Below are 21,413 nucleotides of genomic sequence, written 5' to 3'. Positions count from 1 at the left end.
ATCTAGACCTCGTTGAAGCAGGTGCAGCTCCAACGAAGCAGATCTGAAATTTGACCCAATTACTTTTGTACCATCTCCTGTAAAGCTTGCTACATAATTTGTTTAACAGTTTAAAAAGTATTTCCATAGCAGCACTGCTACACTGAACCAGTCAAAGGTAACAGACCAATACCCTGCTGCATTTTTATTTCCGTTGTTTCTTTATTCTTAAATTGTTAGCCCCTGGGCTCTCTTAGCAGACTCCTATGCTGGGATTGTAAGAGGAGCCTAAGGAAGTTTGAAATTGAATGGGAGTTGGGTGCCTAACTTCATTATCAGAGGGGCAGCCGTGTTAGTCTGGATCCGTAAAAGCGGCAAAGAGTCCTGTGGCACCTTATAGACTAACACATATAGGAGCATGAGCTTTCGTGGGTGAATACCCACTTTGTTGGAAGTAGCCCAGGGGAAGGAATCGCTAGTTCAAGTGATTTACCGCTATCCCTAGGGCCCCTGGGCTGGGACCCAGAGTAGAGGGCGGGCCCGGATCCCTCCTTCTCCACGCCCCTTTTCTAGGACATTAGTGGGACAGTTGATACCCCAGTTCAGGGGTGAGAAATGGCTCCCTGAACCCTACAAGAGGAGAAAGCGTGGGGCCCATCATAATAGTGCCGGCAATTTGCCACACAGAAGAAATCCCAGATCTAAGTGAGCTCCTACTCCAAAAGTTCTTCAAATCCAGCAGTGGACAGAATGGTGAAATTCATTGAAGAAGATTTCCACATCCAGGGCCATCTCCCACAGCGCATGAAGCATCATATCCCGATATGCGATACACGTGGAGCTGACATTCAAGGTTATGAGCTACCCAGAGCGGAGAAAACAATGGCTGGCTCCTGTTAAATTAGAAAGTGGTCCTCTGATTCCTGTCACATCCAACATTTCAAACCTGAGCCCTCCTTGGGGATATCAGGCTATTTGAATCCCTAATGCTCCCTCAGAGGTTGAAACAATCTGTTCATCTTTTAATTCAATAACGTCTTTGTATTTGAATCCTGGATTGAGGCTAATTTACAAGTCTGTCTTTGACATTGTTTTAAAAAGGAGTTTTCAGCATTTTGCAAACCATTTAAACTCCAGAGGAGAAATGGCTGGGTTAATTCAGAACTTTAATTTACACTAACATTCTGCTGAGGAGGTGGTTTTTTTGTGCTAGTATAAAGGCACATTCCCAGGGCTGCTATTTTCTATCATATTATTACAAGCATTTATTTAGCACTCACTGGTATCATAATTGGGCAAGTGACAGGACTTAAGTTGAGACGTAGCACCATGCACTCCTAGCTGCTGCTGCTGCCTAGAGCTTTACAAGTCTGCTAAGAAACCAAAGTTTAATCACTAGGAATGGTTGGGACATAGAGGCACATCTTACAACTCATCTACGATGCACCAGGTTCATGTTTAGTCAGATTTCTTGGTCAGAATTTGTCCCATTCTCTTTAGTTCTTGAACAGTGATGGATTTTCCTCTTCCATTATCTGTGGCACCAAACCAGTGATTCTCAAACTGTGGGTCATGAGGTTATTACATGGAGGGGGGGGGTCGCGAGCTGTCAGCTTCTACCGCATACTCCGCTTTGCCTCCAGCATTTATAATGGTGTTAAATATATAAAGTAGTGTTTTTAATTTATAAGGGGTGGGGGCGGTTGCACTCAGAGGCTTGCTGTGTGAAAGGGGTCACCAGCACTAAAGTCTGAGAACCACTGCACTAAACCATTACATGAGCCACATGAATGAGGTGAACGCTCACTCAGATGCCATTTCTCTTTTTTCCTGTGGAACCTCAGAGTTACAAACAACCTCCATTCCCGAGGTGTTCGTAACTCTGAACAAAACATTATGGTTGTTCTTTCAAAAGTTTACAACTGACCAATGACTTCATCCAGCTTTGAAGCTTTACTATGCAGAAGAAAAATGCTGCTTTCCCTATAAGTAGGTTATTTTTAACACAGAACTGTACTGTATTTGCTTTTTTTATTGGTCGTCTCTGGTGCTGCCTGATTGTGTACTTCCAGTTCCAAATGGGGTGTGTGGTTGACTGCTCAGTTCGTAACTCTGAGGTTCTACTGCACTCTTCCCTTTCTCAGAAGGAAACAGCCACAACTTTGCTGGTTCCTTGGAAGATGCTTATGACATCTTTCTCAGCACTGGTCAAAGCCGGTTTATTTTTGCTGGAGCTGCTCATCTCCACAGAGACTTTAAAACAGTATTTTAGTCCTCAAGAGCTTGATGTTGTTTCTCTGGCTCAAGCAGAGCTTTATGGGGCTTTTAAAAAAGGATATTGAAACAATCACGGATCCAGCAAGGAAAGCAACTTGCAAGGATGCTGGTGCGCTATTGGCTCTGATTTCTATCGTCTGTGAATGGGCAAGAGAAGGATTGGGAGATGGGAAAGGATAAAAAGTAGTCAGGGATAGGCATACCCCAACAGCCTGGAAATTCTGCTGCGGTGAGGACTCTTTACCTTTGTAGCACAGACTAGGAAAGACGCTAGAGTTCATGTTATTAAAAAAAGGCTTTCACAGGTCGGTATTCAAACAGGCTTCTGATTGCTCTGTCCCCCATGAAGGGAGCCAGTGATACAGTGGACCAAGCTCTCCTGTAATGTGTAAATAAACAGGGAAGCCTTTGCTGGAGGAATATTTCTATAACAGGGGGTCATGTGGCTGCAGACTCACCGCGAGTGCTGAGCTGAGGCTGTATTAAAACAGATCCCCTTTTCATACCTTCCAGCATAAAGGCTTCTTGTAGGAACACATTTACTTAGCACTCACCCACATGGTTAATTACGAAAGCAGGAGGCTCCAGTTACAACTAATTCTGCTCTTCAGCCTTCAAACAGCAAAGCAAAAATCCCCTGCAGGGAGCTCGGAAGCCACTGGAAAATGGGGCCATGGTTCTCTGAGCATTCAGAACTGGGACAGAAGGAAACTATTGCATGAACTTTGGCAGGGTGCAGGTATATGGGCTTCAATACATGCAGTGCATGACCCCAACAATTAATGTCGTCTTAAGGAAGCTGTTCTAGCCAGGCCTAGTCAGACTGCTGACCCTGCTCTAGGAAAAGAGCCTCTTGCCACCAGCTGAGAAGAGAGAGGAGATGGAGGCAGAGAAGATCCACCATCTCCCCTTTCTTATTCAGTGTGGCAGGGAGGATGGAGGGATGATAAGGAGGAGATAGGAGATGAGGTGGAGTGGTAGGAGGATGGGGGTCCTTTCCTAGGTCAGCCTTACTAAGGGTCTCCCTAACCCACCCACTCTCTGAGCCAGCTCCTCCTGGAGGATTATTACAAATCCCTTGGAACCATGTCTAGCTCAAGCTCCCTTGCACAAAGCGGGTGAAGAAAAAACTCACTTCTCTCCTCATATTTTATATACAGAGGTGAAGCAACTCATCCTCTGCAAGTACTGTGACATCAAGAGAGCTCTCCTCTGCCTACAGGTGCATGCAAGAGAGAACTTCTCCCCCAGACAAACTCCCACCCTTTGGAGCCCCCGTTTCCCAGAACCTCCCCAAGCTTGAATGGTAGCAGCCTCTTTGGATGCTAGGAGAACAATCCCTAACCATTGTCTAGTGTGAATATGTTGATATTTCCAATGGAAACTGCCTAGATTTGCCTTTGTGGAGTAGATCGCTCATTCTGGGGTTTTGGAAACCTAAAGTAGGAACTATGTGCTTTCAAAGCCAAGTAGTGACATTCGCGGTTCAAACTCAGACCCTGTTGTATTCATTTAGATGGAACAAAGAGGCCCCCAAAAAATCAAAGGTGTTAACATAACCCAGTCACTGTCCAACATTAAATAGTGTTAAACAAGGGTCAGGGTTCGGAATACAGAGACCTCAGCCTATGTGTACCATGGCAAACTCACCATTAAAAATCCTTATAACCTTTTATTAAAGATACAGAAAGAGAAGGAAAAAGAGTTAAAGCATTTGAAATGGACATGATTAAATAAGGTTTTCTTTGTAACAAATCCCTTGTTTTCTTCCCCTTTAGTTGTAGAGTTTTTAGACAGAAAAGCCCCCTTGTTTGACAATCTTTTAGATGGTATCAAAGATGGTAATAACTGTCCTTTCGGGGGGGGGGGGGGAGGAGGGAGTTTGTTGAAATGGGCTAGATTTCAAGTCCAGTCCCCACTTCCTCAGAAGACAAAACAGGACAGACAGACACAAGGGGAGAGAAGAGAACAGCAACAATAAAAAATTCAGCCTCTGTGTCAGGTGTTGACTTTCACCTCAACCTCACTACTGGAAAAAGCACAGGACCAGCACACAGTCTTATCAGCCACTTCGAGACTGGGCAAACTTTTCAGGCTTTTTAGGGCATTTCATTTAGCTGCCTTTCAGGTCACAGGCTCACAGCAGCACTGCAAAATATGCAGTCTTGGCCAGTTGAGCCAGACTCATTAGACAGAAGAAAAAAGGAGCCAGGAAAGAGAAGAAATAAGGTGAGGAAAGAAAAGGACTCATGAGGTGTTGGTAGGGGAACAGGGACAAAGTCTCACATCCAAGGTGTTGGCTGGGATTTAGCAGGAGCTGGAGGAGGTGGCCGTGTCATCCAGCTCCCTCTCTACGGCCTGGTCTGGTCAAGGCATTAGGATGAAGAAAGCCCAGGATCCCAGGAGATGGCAGCCATGATGGTGAAACTTGCTCCTTCCTGATCTCTCATCTTTCAGTCAGACAGCAACACTATAGCCAACTTTTCCCTCTAAAGTCTCTTTCTGGGGACCCCAAAAGGGGAGTGATGGGTGCAATAGCCCATCCCCTCATTATTTTGTCCATCAACAAGCCTAATTTCTGACACACCAATTTTGCTTCATTGATTCTTGGTCTGACACTGTTCTTATTTATTGATCTTAACACAGTCCTTGAATTAGATCAGTAATTTTGTTTGGACTAATTCAATCTTTCCATCTCGCTTTTGCACCTTTTCCCCGTCAACATTTGTTGTTCGAGTTTATTGTGACATTCCATGAACTTTCACTTACTCCTCCCAACTGAGTTCACAATTAGGACAAATTGGCAGGCCCAATTATTTCAACAACCCCCGCCAGAGGGAGCGCACGCTTTAAGGGAATCGGGTGCTAGTGAAGGGGCAGTGACATGGCCAAGCCTAAAAACAGCTCCTGCTTACATAGGGATCGCAGCTTTGACCTGCTCCACCGCCAAGTTATCATCACGTAAGTTTCCTGCACTCTCCAGGGCACAATGCAGGGCTATTTTGGCAGATGTACAGGGTGAAGAGTGAGTGCTAGGAACCAGCTGTGTCCGAATTCCAGATTGGAAAGAAAGCCTCCTAGGGGGATTTTAGTTTGTCTAGTTTTTGAGATCTCGTTATCAGTCACATTGTTGATCTCAAATCATCTCACATGCTGTTCCATTGCCATGCTGGGAACTTCTTCAGACAATCTCCCGGTGGACTTCCACACAGTCATAAGGTATTCCGGGACTGGCTGATTCAGACCATTTCACATGGGCCTACGCTGTGGGACAGGTCCCCTTTTTCACCTGGAGGAGCTCCATGCAATCTGAAGAGAGCGCTTGGAGCGTCTATGGGTGAAAGTCAAGGATATAGCTTTTGTGATTGCCTGAGAGCATGGAGATGAAGTCCATCAACCAAAGCTCTTGCTAAAGACACTCGAAGAGGCAGGAGTGGTGAAAATTTTGAAAAAACAGTATGTGAAGTCATCTTTGCTGTCCAGACATTGCAGGTATTTATCATGGGAGGAGAAAATTTGTATGAAGAAACTGGTGCCCTTTAAAAACCTGAGCACAAAATGATTCTCTGGGAAGGAGAAATGTCATCATTCAAGGTACTGGTCTTGAAGCAAATAACTCTTAAGAAGCGATGCCTCTCTCTGATCCACAACTGGACAGACTCTCCCCCTCAGTTGCTTTAATACTGAAGAGCCAGTTTGTGGGAATGCAGGGGAGGTGTGCGATTCTAAAAGTCCTTCATACACCAGAAATTTTATCTTCTCAAAGAACAATTGGGAAGGGAGAGGAAGGAGTAGGGACGACAGAAGCAAACTGAAGGCTGCAACCTTAGCAACCCAAAGCCAGCATTTAAAAGAAATGCCTTTCTGCACTGGAAGCAAGGCCAGTCAAGATGGCTCACAATAGGACCAGGATGAAATCCATCATTTGTGTTGGCACGGACAGTAACGTCCTTTGGTTTCTCATAACTTCTGAAAAACTTCCTTTCTTGTGGTTAATGGTACTGGCTGGGCCTCAGGAGACCTGGGTTCAGGTCCTTTGTGACCCTGAACAAGTCCTTGTGCCTCAGTTCCCTATCTGTAAAATGGGGATAATTACACTGTCTTTCTCCCATGCTTTGTCTGTCTGGTCTATCTAGATTGTAAGCTCTTTGGGACAAGGACTGTCCCTTACTGTGTGTTGTGCAGCACAATATAGTCCCATCTCAGTTGAGGCATCTGTGTGCTACCATCGTACAATGAATGATTACCCCAACGCACAAGGAGATATTTCATAACTGTTCTTAATCTGCACAGCAGATTTCACAGCTAGCCATCAGTGAAGAGGAGACTGTTTCGAATGAATGTCATCTTAACAATAATAATAAAGTTTGTCACTTCTTGTGTATTGAGGGAAATGGCTCCAAACAAACACAGAGCCCTAAAAAAAGTAAAAGTAAAAGTGCCAATCCAGGAGCGGAGGGAGCACGTAGGGCATATGCTCACCTCAACGCACAAAGGCTTGTGGGTAAAATATCACCCTCTATTAAACCAGTTCATGCCCTGCTGAAGTCAATCAGGGTGTAACAGAGGGCAGATTTGAGCTGTGTGTTTGTGAACGGAAGGGGATTACATTCCCACATATCAAGATGGCTGAGTACTCCTTCATGCAATAATTTCACTGTCCAGGAACCATGCATCCTTCCGTGGTCAAACAATTTAGTTTCCTGGTGTTGCTGGTTAGAGGGTCTGTTTTTAAGAAAGCAAACAGACTCCTACCGGGAATAAATGCACGATCCTATCTTTAAAGAAATACACTGGTAAATGTCACCAAAAGGGAAAGTCACAGAGACACACAGGGCTAAATTCTCAAGGGCTTTCTTGTGCCTAAAAAAGTTACATACCTGAAATCACCACCTCCACTTTCTCATCCCACTTTGGCACCTCCTCTTCCCCCTCCCCCAGTTTTAATCTTCCTCTCACCCATAAAAAGAAGAGTCACATCCCCCCAAGTCTCCCTCACAAGAGGAGGAGGAAGGAAAATGGTGTGTGATTGCAGTGCCCTGGAAAGGGTTAAAACCCTCAGAAGCCAAAGCTCCGTTTGTTTTTGTACTTACAATGAGTCCATGAACTCCAGGAGGACCCGGGGCTCCCAATTCTCCCTAAAAGGAAAGAGACCAACAGGGTTACAGACTCTTTTTAGACAAACAGAGGCTGAAAAGTGGTTCAGTGTTTCAAGGTCTTGAAGGAAAAGACCAGCCTCCCCCTCGCACCCTCCCTCCCGCCCATTCCAACAGCCTGAGCAATCTAGAGCTTCCATCTTCAGAAAGCATGTTAATGAAGGCGGGCAGCCCCTCAGACAGAAGGCTACTTGTTGTTCTCCTGCAGTGCCCGCAGTTATGTGCTGAGACTGGCTTCCCCTCCTAGGAGCAGGCAGGATAAAGGGAGCGTTTCACTGGGTGTTTGGCAGGGGAGGGACAGGTGAAGGGAGGACAGGGAAGGGGTGGCAGGTGAGAGGGGGAAGGAAAACCAGGGAGAAAGGGAACTGGCCAGAGAGGAGGGCAGCCAGGGAAAAGGAAGGAGGGAAGGGCAATTAAAAGGGACGAGCAGAGCTTGGTGGGAAGGAAATGGGAGCAGCTGCTTTAGCACTGGAAAGTGCAGGCAGGGAGGTGAGTGGTTACAGGCAGCGACGTCTAATAGTGTGCAAAGGCACGACTCGTGCCGGGAGATCTGGGTTCCCTTCCCAGCTCTGCCACCAGCTTCCTGTGTGATGTCAAGCAAGTCACGGCACTCCCGTGACTCAGTTTGCCCCTCTGTAAAATGGGGACAATCGTGCAACGAAACCTGTCACAAGAGACCACCTGGAAGAAAATAGGGTTGTGTGGCATGTGGGGACTTCCAGTAGAGATGGAACAGAACTGTCGTCAGTACATCTGGGGACATTTTGGGGCTGTCTCCAACGAGGAGGTTGCTACTAAGAAGCATGATCTCTTGTGCATGCAGGGCTAAGTAGCTGCTGCATGGGGCCCACAGAAGAGAAGAGGAGTGGGACTGAGCACAGCATGTAGCACCTCCCATTGCACGCGGGGGTCAATGCTGCTGACTCCTGTAAAGGGTAGGGCTGGGGCCCCTCTAGAGACAGTCCAGTACCGGCAGCCTCTGCCTAGAGGTGCCAGGGAAGGAAGGGGTCTCCTTTCAACCCCCTTCCCCCACTTTGTACAGCTGCTGACCCCAAGCAAGTCTGCAGTGTTTTGTACCCCTTCATTTCCAGAAAGGAAATGGGCTTCACTTGCAGCAGCTTCTCTGTGGGGAGGCCGGCCGTGCACCCCGAGCATTTTAGCAGGAATCCTTTCAGGATTCTGCTATCACTTCCCGGACACGCGTTTGTAATAACACAGTGGAAAGCAGCACTGGCTGAGTGCTAGGACATGGGACTCTAGTAGATCCAGCCTATTCAGAGGGAGTAAGTCATCAGCAGTAAATCCAGATGCAAACATTGTTGTAAGAGATGCTGCCCTCCCTAGCACACCTCAGAGGCAGACGCAGGCACACACGGAGGTGGTACAGATTTCAGAGTAGTAGCCGTGTTAGTCTGTGTCAGCAAAAAGACACACCTTAGAGACTAACACATTTATTTGAGCATAACAAATAAATGTTAGTCTCTAGGATGCCACAAGTACTCCTCGTTCTTTTTGAGGTAGTACTGTGTTAGAAGATATAGTTGATAGTTATCTGCCCATTGCCTATTTGAAACTATGCATTGTGGTGCGACTGTGCCCAAACAACAGGATTCCCTAGTCACTCTGTGCCCTCTACTGTTTATCATCCACTATGGATGCCCTGTGTGCAGGTAACCTTGGAAAGAGCCACCTACTCTTACTGGACTGTCAGTAACAGAGCCAACCATTTAGCAAAACAGAGATGCTGACTAGGTTTGTGGTTTAGGCACTGGGCTGGTGCTCAGGAGATACGGGCTCAATTCCCAGCTCCATCATGCAGCTGTAATGGGACAGATTTTCAAAGGCATTTAGGCACCTAAAGAAGCAGACAGGCACTTCTGAAAAATCCCACTCAGCACCAAAGCAGATTAGGTGTCTAACGCCCATTGAGATCATGTAGCGCTCGAAAGCTGGTCTCTTTCACCAACCAAAGTCAGCCCAATAAAAGATATTTCCTTCCCTGCCTGGACCTTTAGGTGCATAAATACCTTTGAAAATCTGGCCCGCTGTAACTTTGGGCAAGATATTTAAACCCCCTGTGCCTCAGTTCTCCATCTGAAAATGGGGATAACATTTCAATTCCACAGCGAATATTTAGACTGTAAATCTTTAGGTCTTACTATGCACATGTACATACTTTAGCATAATCCCCCATATCGTCTGGAGCCTCTAGGGGCTACTCTCATACCAAAATAGTAATATATTCCTTCCAATTGCAATTTTTTATATAGTGTGTTTGATCAGATATACCAACTCTAGATCGGCTATCAAAGAAAGTAGCCAGAATTACCCAGGATGTGATGTGCACACGGTGGAAGCCATTTTTACCTAGTTCCATATAGTAAAACTCCCTTTTACTGTAAAATTAAGAGAAAATCTTGAATGGTTTCCAATCCAAGGTGCCGGTTGCTTTTCTGCTTACTGTGAGCTTGTTTGGTGGAGAAAGTGAACTTTGTTGAAAGAAGGACCTACCATGCTTAAGTGTACTGATCTGTTCTGAGGAAGGAAATATGTTTATTTTCCAGAAAATAGAGAAAAGGACTGTTTTACACACACACACACACACACACACACACATTTCCTAATCCCAACCACCCTAAAATTGGTTTTCATGGTAAATTCCTTTCTCGCATACTTTGGACATCTGCTAAAGCTTTGTTCTCTTCGGTGGGATTTCGGAATCGTTGGCACTTCTGGGATAAGGTCTCCTTTAAAAGTTCAGTAGTCATAGCCCCTTTTTGCCTGGTTCATCTACAAGGGGAAAGATGCTCAATATTATCCAGCCAGGGAATAGAAGTACGCCCTCATTTTCTGGATTCCTGATGAGTTCTATGTCCCCTACTGTAAGGGATGGGGGGTATAATTTTTATTCTATGCTCCTTCTTGTTACTGGTGTGACCGGTTGGATACCTGAGCTATAGCACAATGAGTATGCCTCAGGAGAAGGGGCTCTTTAGTGTCCATGGACTGAGTAAGTTGTCAAAACACACCACAAGGTTTTCCTGCTTGGGAAGGAGAAGGCGTGTGTTTCACCGTGAGGGGCGGTGGGTTAGTCACACATTCCAGCTTTTCCCTGCCCTAGGAAAGGAAAGCAGAGGTTTCACCGGTGCCCTGGCTGCATCACCCTTTATCTTTTCTGGCTACGTTATCCACAACAATAGCTTGACCAGTATCAGTTCCCCAGATTTATTATCTCCTGCTTACGAGAGAGGGGTGCATAGCCTGGAAATCAGACTCCATGCTCTCCGGTGGTGCTTGACTCTAGCCCTGGGTCAGGAGATAGATGAGGTGAGCTAATCATTGTTTCCCATGTCCAGTTCCTATGATTTAAAAACCAATTTAAATGGCCGGAGATCAGGGGAGTGTGGGATATGGAATGTGATGGCTCAACAGTTCTCAGGAAGCTGGCAGGAGGAGACTTGCGGTAGCCTAACTCCTTTCACACTATGAGACAAATGGAAAGAAGATGAGATGCAGACAGCGTCAGCCATCCCCATGCAGCAGCAGAAGAGGAAGGAACAGTACAGTACTGTACAGATGCGGCTCAGTGGATCAGACACAGGAAGGGGCAGCTCAGGACCCATGGCTGCCTGCCTGCGATTTAGCCACATATTTCACCTAGCGAACATGGCGTATTTGTGTGTTCCACACGCAGACTTTCTGGAATTTTTCTGTGTCTGTGACTCTGATCGTGACCTCGTGAACCTCCCTTCAAATGAGCCAAAACATTCTGTTTTCATTCTGCAATCTCTGAGGCACATTAATATTTAAAAGCTGTTGATAAGATGAAAGCAGAGCAATCCTTCTGGATGAATTAAATGGAGAGGACATTTACTTCCCTAGGATCTCTCTAATACTTTGGGAGCTGGCTTTCAGCTGCCTTTAAACACATCTTCAGAATGGGCCTTCAATGTCTTGGAAATTTAAAAGTGTGTTCTTGGAAAAGAGAACATCTCTCTGATCATACATCAGGAGCTCAGACCTTCCTAAAGGACTGGTTGTCTTAAGGGATTGGTAATATCTATAAAGCCTTTCATTGCTAGGTCATTGATTCAAACCTAACCCATGTCAGAGTTGCTAGAGCTCACTGAACAGCAGGGGGGAAAATTGCAAGAATATTTTTTAGGAATCAAAAACATTGAATCAACTGCGCTCGGGATTCTTATGTTTTCACTTTGCATTAAAGCTGGAACAATCAAGACTGACTAGCAGAAAATGCTTGCAGAAACTGAATTTTATGCTGAATGGAAATTTCAAAATGTGTGCTTTAAGCGTTACTTATATAAATCATCCAATCAGGGAACAGAAACAATACCAGTGACTTGTGTAAATAACCAGTGCAGTGTGTATTTCAAAGATCAGCCAAGAACTGTTCATAAACTAATCGGGAGGAGAATTGGCAAAGACATCCATGAATAACTAATACTTTTGAGAAAGTCTGCAGTCTGCTAGGAAATATTTTGTGAGCAGGAAAAAAAGTGATGAACACATTATTTCTTATGAATTATTTTGCTCTGCTCAAACAGTAATTAAATGGTACCAACATCCAGTTGTTCAGTGGCCTATGTGAAATGAATTGGTGATCTCAGCCCAATTCCTGTGGAACAAGTCCACATCTTAAAAACCCAGTAAGGGTAATTTGAAAATATAGGAGAGACCAAGAACTGAATGGTCTGGAGACACTTACTCCAGGTCATGGCTGGGGCAGAAGAGTAGGGAGGTGTGAAGCCATTTCCTGTGCAGTATCTGGTCCCTAGCTAGAAGCGCCAGAGCTAGCAATTTGGCACCTTTGAACTGGTATTTAAAATTCACTTTAAATGAGAGAGGATCTTAGAGCTTCCTCTAAGTACTCTGGACACACATTTATTAATGATCTGATGGCCGGAGACGTGAGGCAGCCTGTTAGCTCATTTACCAGCATCAGGCAAATGAGACGCAATAGAAAGGAGGATGCCAGGAGAACAACCCCTTGCACTTGTAGTACAAGCTTAGGAGAGTCGGTGTTGCTGAATGCTGCCCTGATACGCCAAGGACAGAACAGATAACAATGGGCATGTCCCGTTCTCTGAAACAGTTTAGCAAACCAATTGCCTGCTTCATATCTCTGCTGTTAAACATATAGCCTTCCAGAACCCCCGAGCTGTTCCCACAAGCTGCAATGGCTAAGTGAAACCAGATAAAAAACGAGGAACCTGGAATTTTAAAATGAGAGAAACAAGGAGGGGCTTTAAAAGCCAAAATGTCACTTGCCAGTTTGGGGCCAATTTCCCTATGATGCTTACATAGGTCCTGACCCCAAGATCAAAGGGAGTCTCTCTATTGACTCAGTGAGCTCTGGATCAGGCCCAGATAGGGTGACCAGATGTCCCAATTTTATAGGGACAGTCTCGATTTTTGGGTCTCTCTCTTACATAGGTTCCTATTACCCCCCACCCCATCCCGATTTTTTACACTTGCTGACTGGTCACCCTAGGCCCAGAGAAGCACAAACTGTTACGGAGGATAATATTGACAGTTAAGAGCAACATCATTCCTCACACGCTAGGTTCCCTACAATTATATCCCTATGGGAAGAAAGTGCTCAACAGGACTGGGGTGCAGGACAAGCGATGGACGGGGTACAGAGGGAAATGGGATGCAGATGGCACTACAATGACCTGTTAACTGAAACACTGGAACTAGCAGTTTATGTAAGAGGTGTTCAGAGGAATCTAAAACAACAAACAGACTGACAGCTGCCTGTGAACTCTCAAGACAGCTTCAGCAGAGAGCTTCCTTCAGATTCTAGGCACCCAGCACGGCAAAGTACAACAGGATGTAAAATGGAGCAGGAAGAGAGAAGCAAAAAGTCTACTGAAGACTTTGTAACTTACTGGGTTCCCATCTACGCCTGGAGGTCCTCGTTCACCAAAATCGCCGGGAAAACCCTGAGATTGGGAGGCAAATACAAACAAATGTTGGTTATTGGCACATACTGAGAAAAGAAAACAGACAACTTAATGCGACTCCAGTTTTGCTTAGCGCGGTGTTTTGAAAGCCAGCAGGTTACAAAGCAGGTCTGAGCACAGACAGACTGCCACTTGTGGTGCTTGAGTTAAAGATTACGATTAAAAAGACTCCCAACACCACCAACGTATTGGAGGAACACTACACGGCCATGTGGCCGAGAACAAGGTTTGAGTCTGTCCAGAGGCCAGCAGGAGGTGTTAAAGAGACAGACCACATCTGCAGCATGCTTTGCACCACTCAACCATGAGCCATACATTCAGCAGTAAGAGTCCCAAGAGGTATAAATCAGAGGAGAAAACAGAGGAGTCTTTAGCTTTGACCATACTGTGAAAAGCACCCAGGTGTCAGCAATGGGAATGCAACAGGGCTCAACAATGGGATAGCTAAGGACAAACCAATTCATAAGTCATGGTTGAAACCTGCACAGTGGTTGACCGTGGTTTGCCCTTGTATATTCTTGCAGCTAAAACTGTATCTAACACTGAATCAGCTGCATCCATTGCTAACACCCTTTATCAGGAACGGACAAAAATCACAGCTTAGACAAAGCATTGGAAGCTCCAGGATAGAAGATATGTATGTTTGGGTGGAAATCAACACTTTTGCCTCTTGTATAGGTTGCTGACAGCTTGTGGAGAAGCAACAGCAGTGCTACAGAAAGTCAGAGTCAGGCACCGAATGCCAGCTTTCATTCTGTTTTAAAATTAGGTCACAGCAATCTAAACAGAGAACCTTTGCTGCTTATAGCTGAAATCTTTACTGGAATATAGGCAGAGAGAGGAAAAAGAGGGTATTAAACCAGAAAGCCAGAAGCTGCCAGTCACATTAACATTTCTAGAGCTCCGCAAAGTGGGCTGCGTATGTCAAAGAAGAAACACCCTGAAGATCCCATAACTCCATGTAGATGTGAAGTGATAATGAGGGTAACGAACAGAAGTTGGGGGATCCGATGCTGCCCGTGATACCGAGGGAACGTTCACACTGCAGCTGGGAGCATGCTTCCCCGCGTGGGTAGACAGGCTACCTCTCTTCAAGCTGGTGCTCTAACCATGGCGAGGTAGCACAAGTGCCAGCTTCGTTAGCTACATGAGTACACACCCACCCAGGCCCTCTGGGTGTGTATTTTGGGCAGTTTCCCCAAGCTGCCGCTCATGCTACCCCCACTACAATGGTATGTTTAGCTCGAGCAACTACACTGCTTGCTCAATCAAGAGCTAGCTGGTCTGTCTGTGCTGGGAGGCGTGCTCTCAGCTGTAGCGTAGATGTACCCTGAGAGAGCTCGCCCGCCGGCCAGTTGGTAGCTCAGGGAATACAAAGTTTGGTCAAAGACACTTCCCCCCAGCAATACTGACTGAATATAGCATGGCCAGAAGGGCTTGAGCTTTCAGAAGGCTGGACAGAGCAGAAAAAGTTCAACTTTATCCCCCCAAGACAGGGGTGGTTTTCCTTTAAAATACAGTGGGATTTGGATTTTTCTGATCATTGCTTCTACAAGCTCTTTGGATCAGCTGAGCGTCCCAAAAGCAGCTTCCCTTTAGGGCCGATGTAGGGGCTCCCTGCCTTATACCAATCAGCACGGCTTTCAGCGGAAAGGGTCAGTGTGGAAAGAGTTTTCATTGGTATTTACAGAAGGCAGGAAAGAATTCTGCACCTTTCGAGTGATGTTTGACTGCGGGAAAAGAAAGTGACAGCTTGTGGCAGTGCCAGCTGGAGCCTGACTGACCCTCCTTGGCTTGAACTACTTAGAACTTAGCCCTGTCATATTTGAGATGGCAACTGAGCTTCTCTGCAGGTCTGGCCCAGGAAGCTCACTGTGCACAGCGATCACTCAGATTCAGCGATCAAATCTGGAGCCGTGCAAATCTCGCCTACTGTAGCTCAGTGGCAGTAATGCAGAGGAGAAGGAAGCTGGACATTGTAAAGGCTGGAACCTGGCCCTTCTCTCCCTATGCCAGAAACTGAAGAGAGGTGGTGGGAGAGGAACAATAGCCAGAGTGGAAAATACAGGTGCGTCTCCCTTTCATGACTCAGCTTTCAGGGCGTTGTTCACCCCTGAGCAGAGCATAAGCACAAAGCCTAAACACTTGTGGCCTATTCTGAAGATTTGAGTGGTGCATAGGCCTTTGTATTTCACTCGCTGAATTCCTTCCCTCTAAGGTAAGAAGTTGCATGGAAGATCATTTACTTAGGGTTTGATCCTGTCAGGTGCTGAGGGCCCTTGACTCTCACTAACCTTAATGGCAGCTGAGGAGATCAGCTCCTACAGGATCAGACCTGAAATTCTTTTTCCTGTAGTTTCTTTAAAAGCCAATATGGTACATTCATTTCAATGGGGTAATTCTGCCTGCTAGAGGAAAAATCAGAATTGCTGTATCCTGGGGGCTCAAACATTGTATTTAAGAGTACAGCAATTCTCATGTTCCTTTAGTAGGAAATATCTTCTGGAGAGAGATGCGACATCCCCAGCATCCTGTCTCCAATATCATATGTTCCTGAGGAAGTCACAAGCCTATCCTTAATGAATCTATTGCAACACTATCCTACAGAAAGGAAATTTCTTCCTCACTGCAGATTTTGCTCGGAAGCATGAAGAATGATGGATCTTACCATGCATAGCCTATCTAGCACAAATGCATGTGTCATTTGTATCCATATCAAAAGGACAAATCCTGGCTATGAATCTAGCTAAATAAATTGCTTCTACGGGAATAACATGAGGTAGTGAGTTCCAAAGGTTAGTTACAGATACCTAAAAGAAAAACGAATTTGTTTTTGATTGTTTTTTACATTTGTCTTTTTAAGATTCACTGAGCTCTTCCTCATTCTTGTCACATGGCGAGGGTAACTTGGAACTCTCACTTGGCTCGTATTTTATTATTATTTGTATTACAATGGTGCCTAAAGGCCTGAATGAGATCAGGGCCCCACATCCCAAATAATTCATAATCTAAATGGACAATACAGAGGCTAGGAGAAAGAAAGGATTATTGGCTTAATTTTACAGATGGGGAACTCAGGCACAGAGGGATAAGTAACTTGCCCATCGTCTCACAGTCTGTGGCAGAGCCAGGAATTGAACCCAGCGCTTCCGAATCCTAGTCCAGTGCCTTACCCTTAATATGGACATCTTCACTCTGATACTCTGCTTATCTCCTAACATTCGCCGCTCTTTTCCAAACGTTTAAATCTCTCCATGCACAGAACCCCTCCTGTCCCCATCCCTGGTACACCCCAACTCCAGTCAGCTGCCAGTCTCTTCCCTGCCTGGTTCTTTCTGAAATGCAGGGACCGAGATGAACCGAACTTTCACAGTGAAGACCCCCCCACCATCAGTTTACACAAGAATATTTTCAGTATTACTTGCTTTTGCCTTCTTAAGGCAGCATTAACATCTTTTGTCCACCGTGCCCATTCTGCAAATACCTAACTCAATGATACTCAGACCTCAGTGGAGTCAAAGCAGTGTGAATTCAGTTTCATTTACTACAGTACTATTCATATTTAAACAGTATGATGGGAAAGATTTCGTTTATATTATAGAATTCTCACAGCAAATAAGTTAATAGCTTAGTACAAGTTAATAACTTAATTGGTTAACAACATAGTAAAAGCATCCGGATTGGTTAATAACTTAGACTGGTCAATAATTAAATCACACAGTGTTTTAATATCAGGAGCTGCAAAGAGCTGCAGGGGAGACAGAGCGCCACTTGTGGCTTGCGAGCCACTGTCTGAGAATCACTGCATTCGCTGAACTGATGCGTCTATGTCATTCCCTCAGAGGCTAGAATTTATTCGTAACCCTTCCTCCAGCAAGAGCAGTAAATGGCTCTAAGTTACACTGGAGTTACAAACCAATGAGCTGCACAGAGTTGTGCATGTCACACAGCACAGACTGTGTCTATGTGATGGGGAATATACACTACACTATCCCATAGTGTAGAAGTAGCCTACTGTGACAGAAGGGGTTTTCCTGTTGCTGTAGGAACACCTCCTGTCTGAGTGATGGTAGCTGGAAAGAATCTTCCATCGACCTAGGTGCATATACACAGTGGGTTAGGTCAGCATAGCTACAGCACACAGCGCTCTGGATTGTTCACACCTGTAAGCGCTGTAGCTATGTTGACTTAAATTTTAAGCACAAACCAGACCTATGCACAGGAGAGGTGAGAATGGGCCAGACGGACTCTTTACTTGCATAAACATCAAATGCTTTTGGTATAAGATCAGTTTCACAAAAGAAGAGCCAAAGTCCATCATCAGAGCAAAAAGATCTAACTTTTCTTCTCCTTTCATGGTCTGCCTCGCTCTGCCAATGAGGGCTCAAGTATAGGGGTATGCAGTAGCCACTACGTCTAGCACATGTGTCTTCAAGGAGAAAAGTTGTGTTAAGATGATTTTTCGCCTGATTTTTCCCTAGTTTTGAACTCCACTCAGCATAGGCTTACATGAGGCATGTCAGGGAGCCAATTGCAGCTCACTGATTCTGTGCTGGATCAAGTTTGAGTAGCCAATGAGCTGCTCTAAATTACACTAATGGTGTAAGACTCCTCAGGGACCTTAAAGATAATTGGAGGATTAATACAGCAGAGTTCTGCTATGCCTCTTACCTGCCCCACTCCTTCCCTTCTCTGATACACCTTTTGCAATGGGGGGAATGGGGCAGGGCAGAGGCATCTGGTGCAGGAGCCAGGTCCACCAGCTTTATGCCAACAGAGAGATCTCCTCTGCTAGGGGAGTTCTCCACAGTGAGACTCTTAGTGCCACTCAGGCAAGAGCCTAATGGAGCATCTGGCCCCTTGATTTTGTGATTACATCTAGGGCTTAAGCAGAAAGGATCAAGTTATTTTAAACAACCGTCCCCTGCCACATGCACAGATCCTATGGTAATGGACGCCAGTATGGAGAACCTAGACAGACAAACACGCTGCGAGGAGGCTTTCAAAGAAGAAGTCACTATACAGCTCCCTTAATCCACCTATTTGGCTCCAACAGATGAAGCCCGATTGGGAGTCTGGTATGCAGTGGGCAATACTATTGTGTTCTGTGGACTGCTAAATGACAGCATGGGGCGGGAGAGGGAGAGAGAAAGAGAGAGAGATTCCCTCCGGTTCAGCAGAGAGGAACCTCTTTGTGTACACATTCCAATGCTGGCTTGTCTCAGAGAGAAACAGATCGGGGATGGGAAGAGCTTTGAAGAAAGTGAAAGTCAGGCTCAGAATGCTGGTTCAGCTCATTTTATCTGACACGAGACTGGCAGACACTACGAGAATAAAAAATGGGCTTTGGTAAGATCCTTGGGAGCCAGAACGTGAGGGCATAGCAGTCCTTTCCAAGCAGTGTCTTGCTTTCTAACTCCCACACACTCTCTCTGGCCCCGAAGATTTTTGGTAGTTTAATTGCTGGCACTCGGCACAGCTGCACCCGACCAGCTCCATTGAATGCTATGGACAGAGGCTTCTTTGGAAAGCTGAATCTGAAGAAAACAAAATATGATGGCCAATAGCAACATGCCATTTGGAAACGCCATCAGTGAAACTGACACGAGTGAGACTCGGATAGTAGCACACCAATAGCAAAAAATACAGAGAAGCCTGAAAATAAGACATCACCAGAGAGTTACTTATCTTCCAAGGGTTTGCATTAGAGATCAGCACAGTTAGCTAACGTGATTGCGAATAACCTTAAACACCCAGGGTCAAATTCTGGCCCCAATTAAGTCAATGGGAGTTTTGCCATGGACTTCAGTAGAGCCAAGATTTCCCCCTCTGCTGTACCAATCATCTGCTGCGTTCAGTACATGCTAGTGAGAGTGTGAAAACTGAACCCTCTCTTGGTTGGGGTCAGGTTTCAGATTTTACGGGAATCATTGCAAAAGGAAAAGTTGTGTGCCTTTCCAACTGGGCACTGTGTCTCCTAAGCCCGCACAGAGGCCTGGCCAAGAAGCTGTGGTGAGTGCTTGCTGGAAGCAGCTTTCTGATGTCTGCAGACCCAATAAATAAATAAATAAAAGGTATTCTTTAAAAAAGCAAAAAACAGGAAAAACCAAAACTCTGCTACATGCTGAACCAATAAGGTTAAAACAGGGAAACTCATTTCTTGATCAATAAAACAATATCGCCTTGGAATATTCTTTTGTTTACAATTTTACAACTAGTGAAGGATAATATGAATGCTCCTAAAAATGAAACTGTAGCTACACTGCTGCATATTCCATAGTGATAACTCTCCACACTCTAGTAACAGCACTCTGACTTCTGATGGTATGTCTACACTGCAACCGGGAGGTGTGATTGCAGCATGTGTAGACGTACCCAAGTTAGCGCTGATCTAGCTAGATCAGAGATAGCTTGAGTAACAATAGTAGTGAAGCCACGGCAGCATTGGCGTCAGCTGCTTAAGCCTGTACCCAGGATCCTGCATGGGCAGGGCTAGCCCATGCTGCCCCCTGGCTTCGCCACTACAGTTACTCGAGCTCTCTTTGATCTGCATGTGCTGCAATCACACCTCCCAGTTGCAATGTAGACGTGCCCTCAGAGAAAAGCACTACAGCCGTAGTTCTCAAAGTGACCCCTGGGCAACGAGAGGAAGGATGGTTCAATGGTTAGGGTGCTCGTCTGTGTGACCTTCGGCAACCCACTAAAGGCTTGTCTACACAGAAAATTAACAATAATTATACCGGTATCATTAAACTGATTTGATATATACAGCTGTAGTGGTCTGAGTATTTTGTGGACAATCTTATTCTGGAATAACAGTGGCTTTTTTTTTTTTTTTTGGTTTAGCTTATGCCCCTTCCAGAACAACATAAAATAAACCAGAAAAAGGCACAAGAGAGAGTGTCCATATGGGGAGTTACACCTATATAATTATAATGATTTTAATTCACACCTTAATTTATAGCAGTGTAACTTTGACAAGTACTTAGTCTCTCTGGGCCTCAGTACCCCATCTGTACAATGGGATAACAGCACGACCCTCCCTTACTGTGAGGATCAATGCGTTAAAGAGTGTGAGGTGCTCAGATACTGTGGTGATGTGGACCAGGTACGGTAAAAACACAGAACTGGTGTGTTGGGTAGTAAGTATCACACTGGTGCTCCAGAGAGTTAGGTAAAGATTAAAGCCCCTTTGTTATTCTGCCTTTCCCCAGCCTGGGGAAAAATAGGGCCAAAATGCCAATAAACTAAGAACCAAAACTCAAAACACAGTTGTCAACATTAACAGCTAGAATAGCTAGGTCAAGACAACACTCACTATCTTGGCCTGGTTTTCTCCCCTTTGCCTAAATTATACAGCCTAGGCCAATGGCTCTCAACCTTTCCAGACTATTCCCTTGCAGGAGTCCGATTTGTCTTGCGTACCCCAGGTTTCACCTCACGTAAGAGCTACTTGTTTACAAAATCAGACATAAAAATACAAAAAAAGTGTCACAGCCACACTATTACTGACGTCCTCATTTTTACCATATAATTATAAATCAACTGGAATATAAATATTGTACTTACATGTCAGCGTATAGTATATAGAGCAGTATAAACAAGTCATTGTCTGTAGGAAATTTTAGTTTGTACTGACTTTGCTAATGCTTTTTCTGTAGCCTGGTGTAAAATTAGACGAATATCTAGATGAGCTGATGTACCCCCGGAGTATGCAGAGGTCTTCCAGGGGGTACAAGTACCCCTGGTTGAGAACAACGGGCCTAAGCCCCCCCAGATCCCAGGTGTTAATGGCAGCACGTGGTTCCCAGGTGCATGTCTTTGGACCTAAATATGTAAAATGAACCTTGGGGGACCGGGGCAACCCAGCCTCAGAAGGAACTTAAGCACAGTGTCACAGGTACCAATTTTCCATACATGCAACAGATGTAGGGATTGCATGCAACCATGAAAGGCAGGGGAGATGGTCCAAAGGCCCATCTTTCTACAAAGGTATGATCCACACCATGGAAAA

General features: G+C 45.3%; 1 protein-coding gene across 27 annotated transcripts in view; it reads right to left on the bottom strand.

Annotated features, from left to right (window-relative positions):
• The window catches only part of LOC120386909 (collagen alpha-1(XXVII) chain B-like), a 278,660-nt gene that overhangs the window by 114,858 nt on the left and 142,389 nt on the right, over positions 1–21,413 (bottom strand). For all 27 annotated transcript variants that reach the window (XM_039506933.1, XM_039506934.1, XM_039506924.1 and 24 more), the window contains 2 exons: positions 13,325–13,378; positions 7,350–7,394 (listed from right to left, as the gene is read on the bottom strand). In XM_039506933.1, coding sequence (XP_039362867.1) covers positions 7,350–7,394; positions 13,325–13,378 — 99 coding nt within the window. The remainder of the gene's footprint in view (positions 1–7,349; positions 7,395–13,324; positions 13,379–21,413) is intronic.

This window comes from Mauremys reevesii, linkage group 19 (genome assembly GCF_016161935.1).
Source record: "Mauremys reevesii isolate NIE-2019 linkage group 19, ASM1616193v1, whole genome shotgun sequence".
Taxonomy (NCBI): domain Eukaryota; kingdom Metazoa; phylum Chordata; order Testudines; family Geoemydidae; genus Mauremys; species Mauremys reevesii.
The sequence above is the reverse complement of the archived record's forward strand: the minus strand, read 5'-3'. Positions and strand labels throughout refer to the sequence as shown.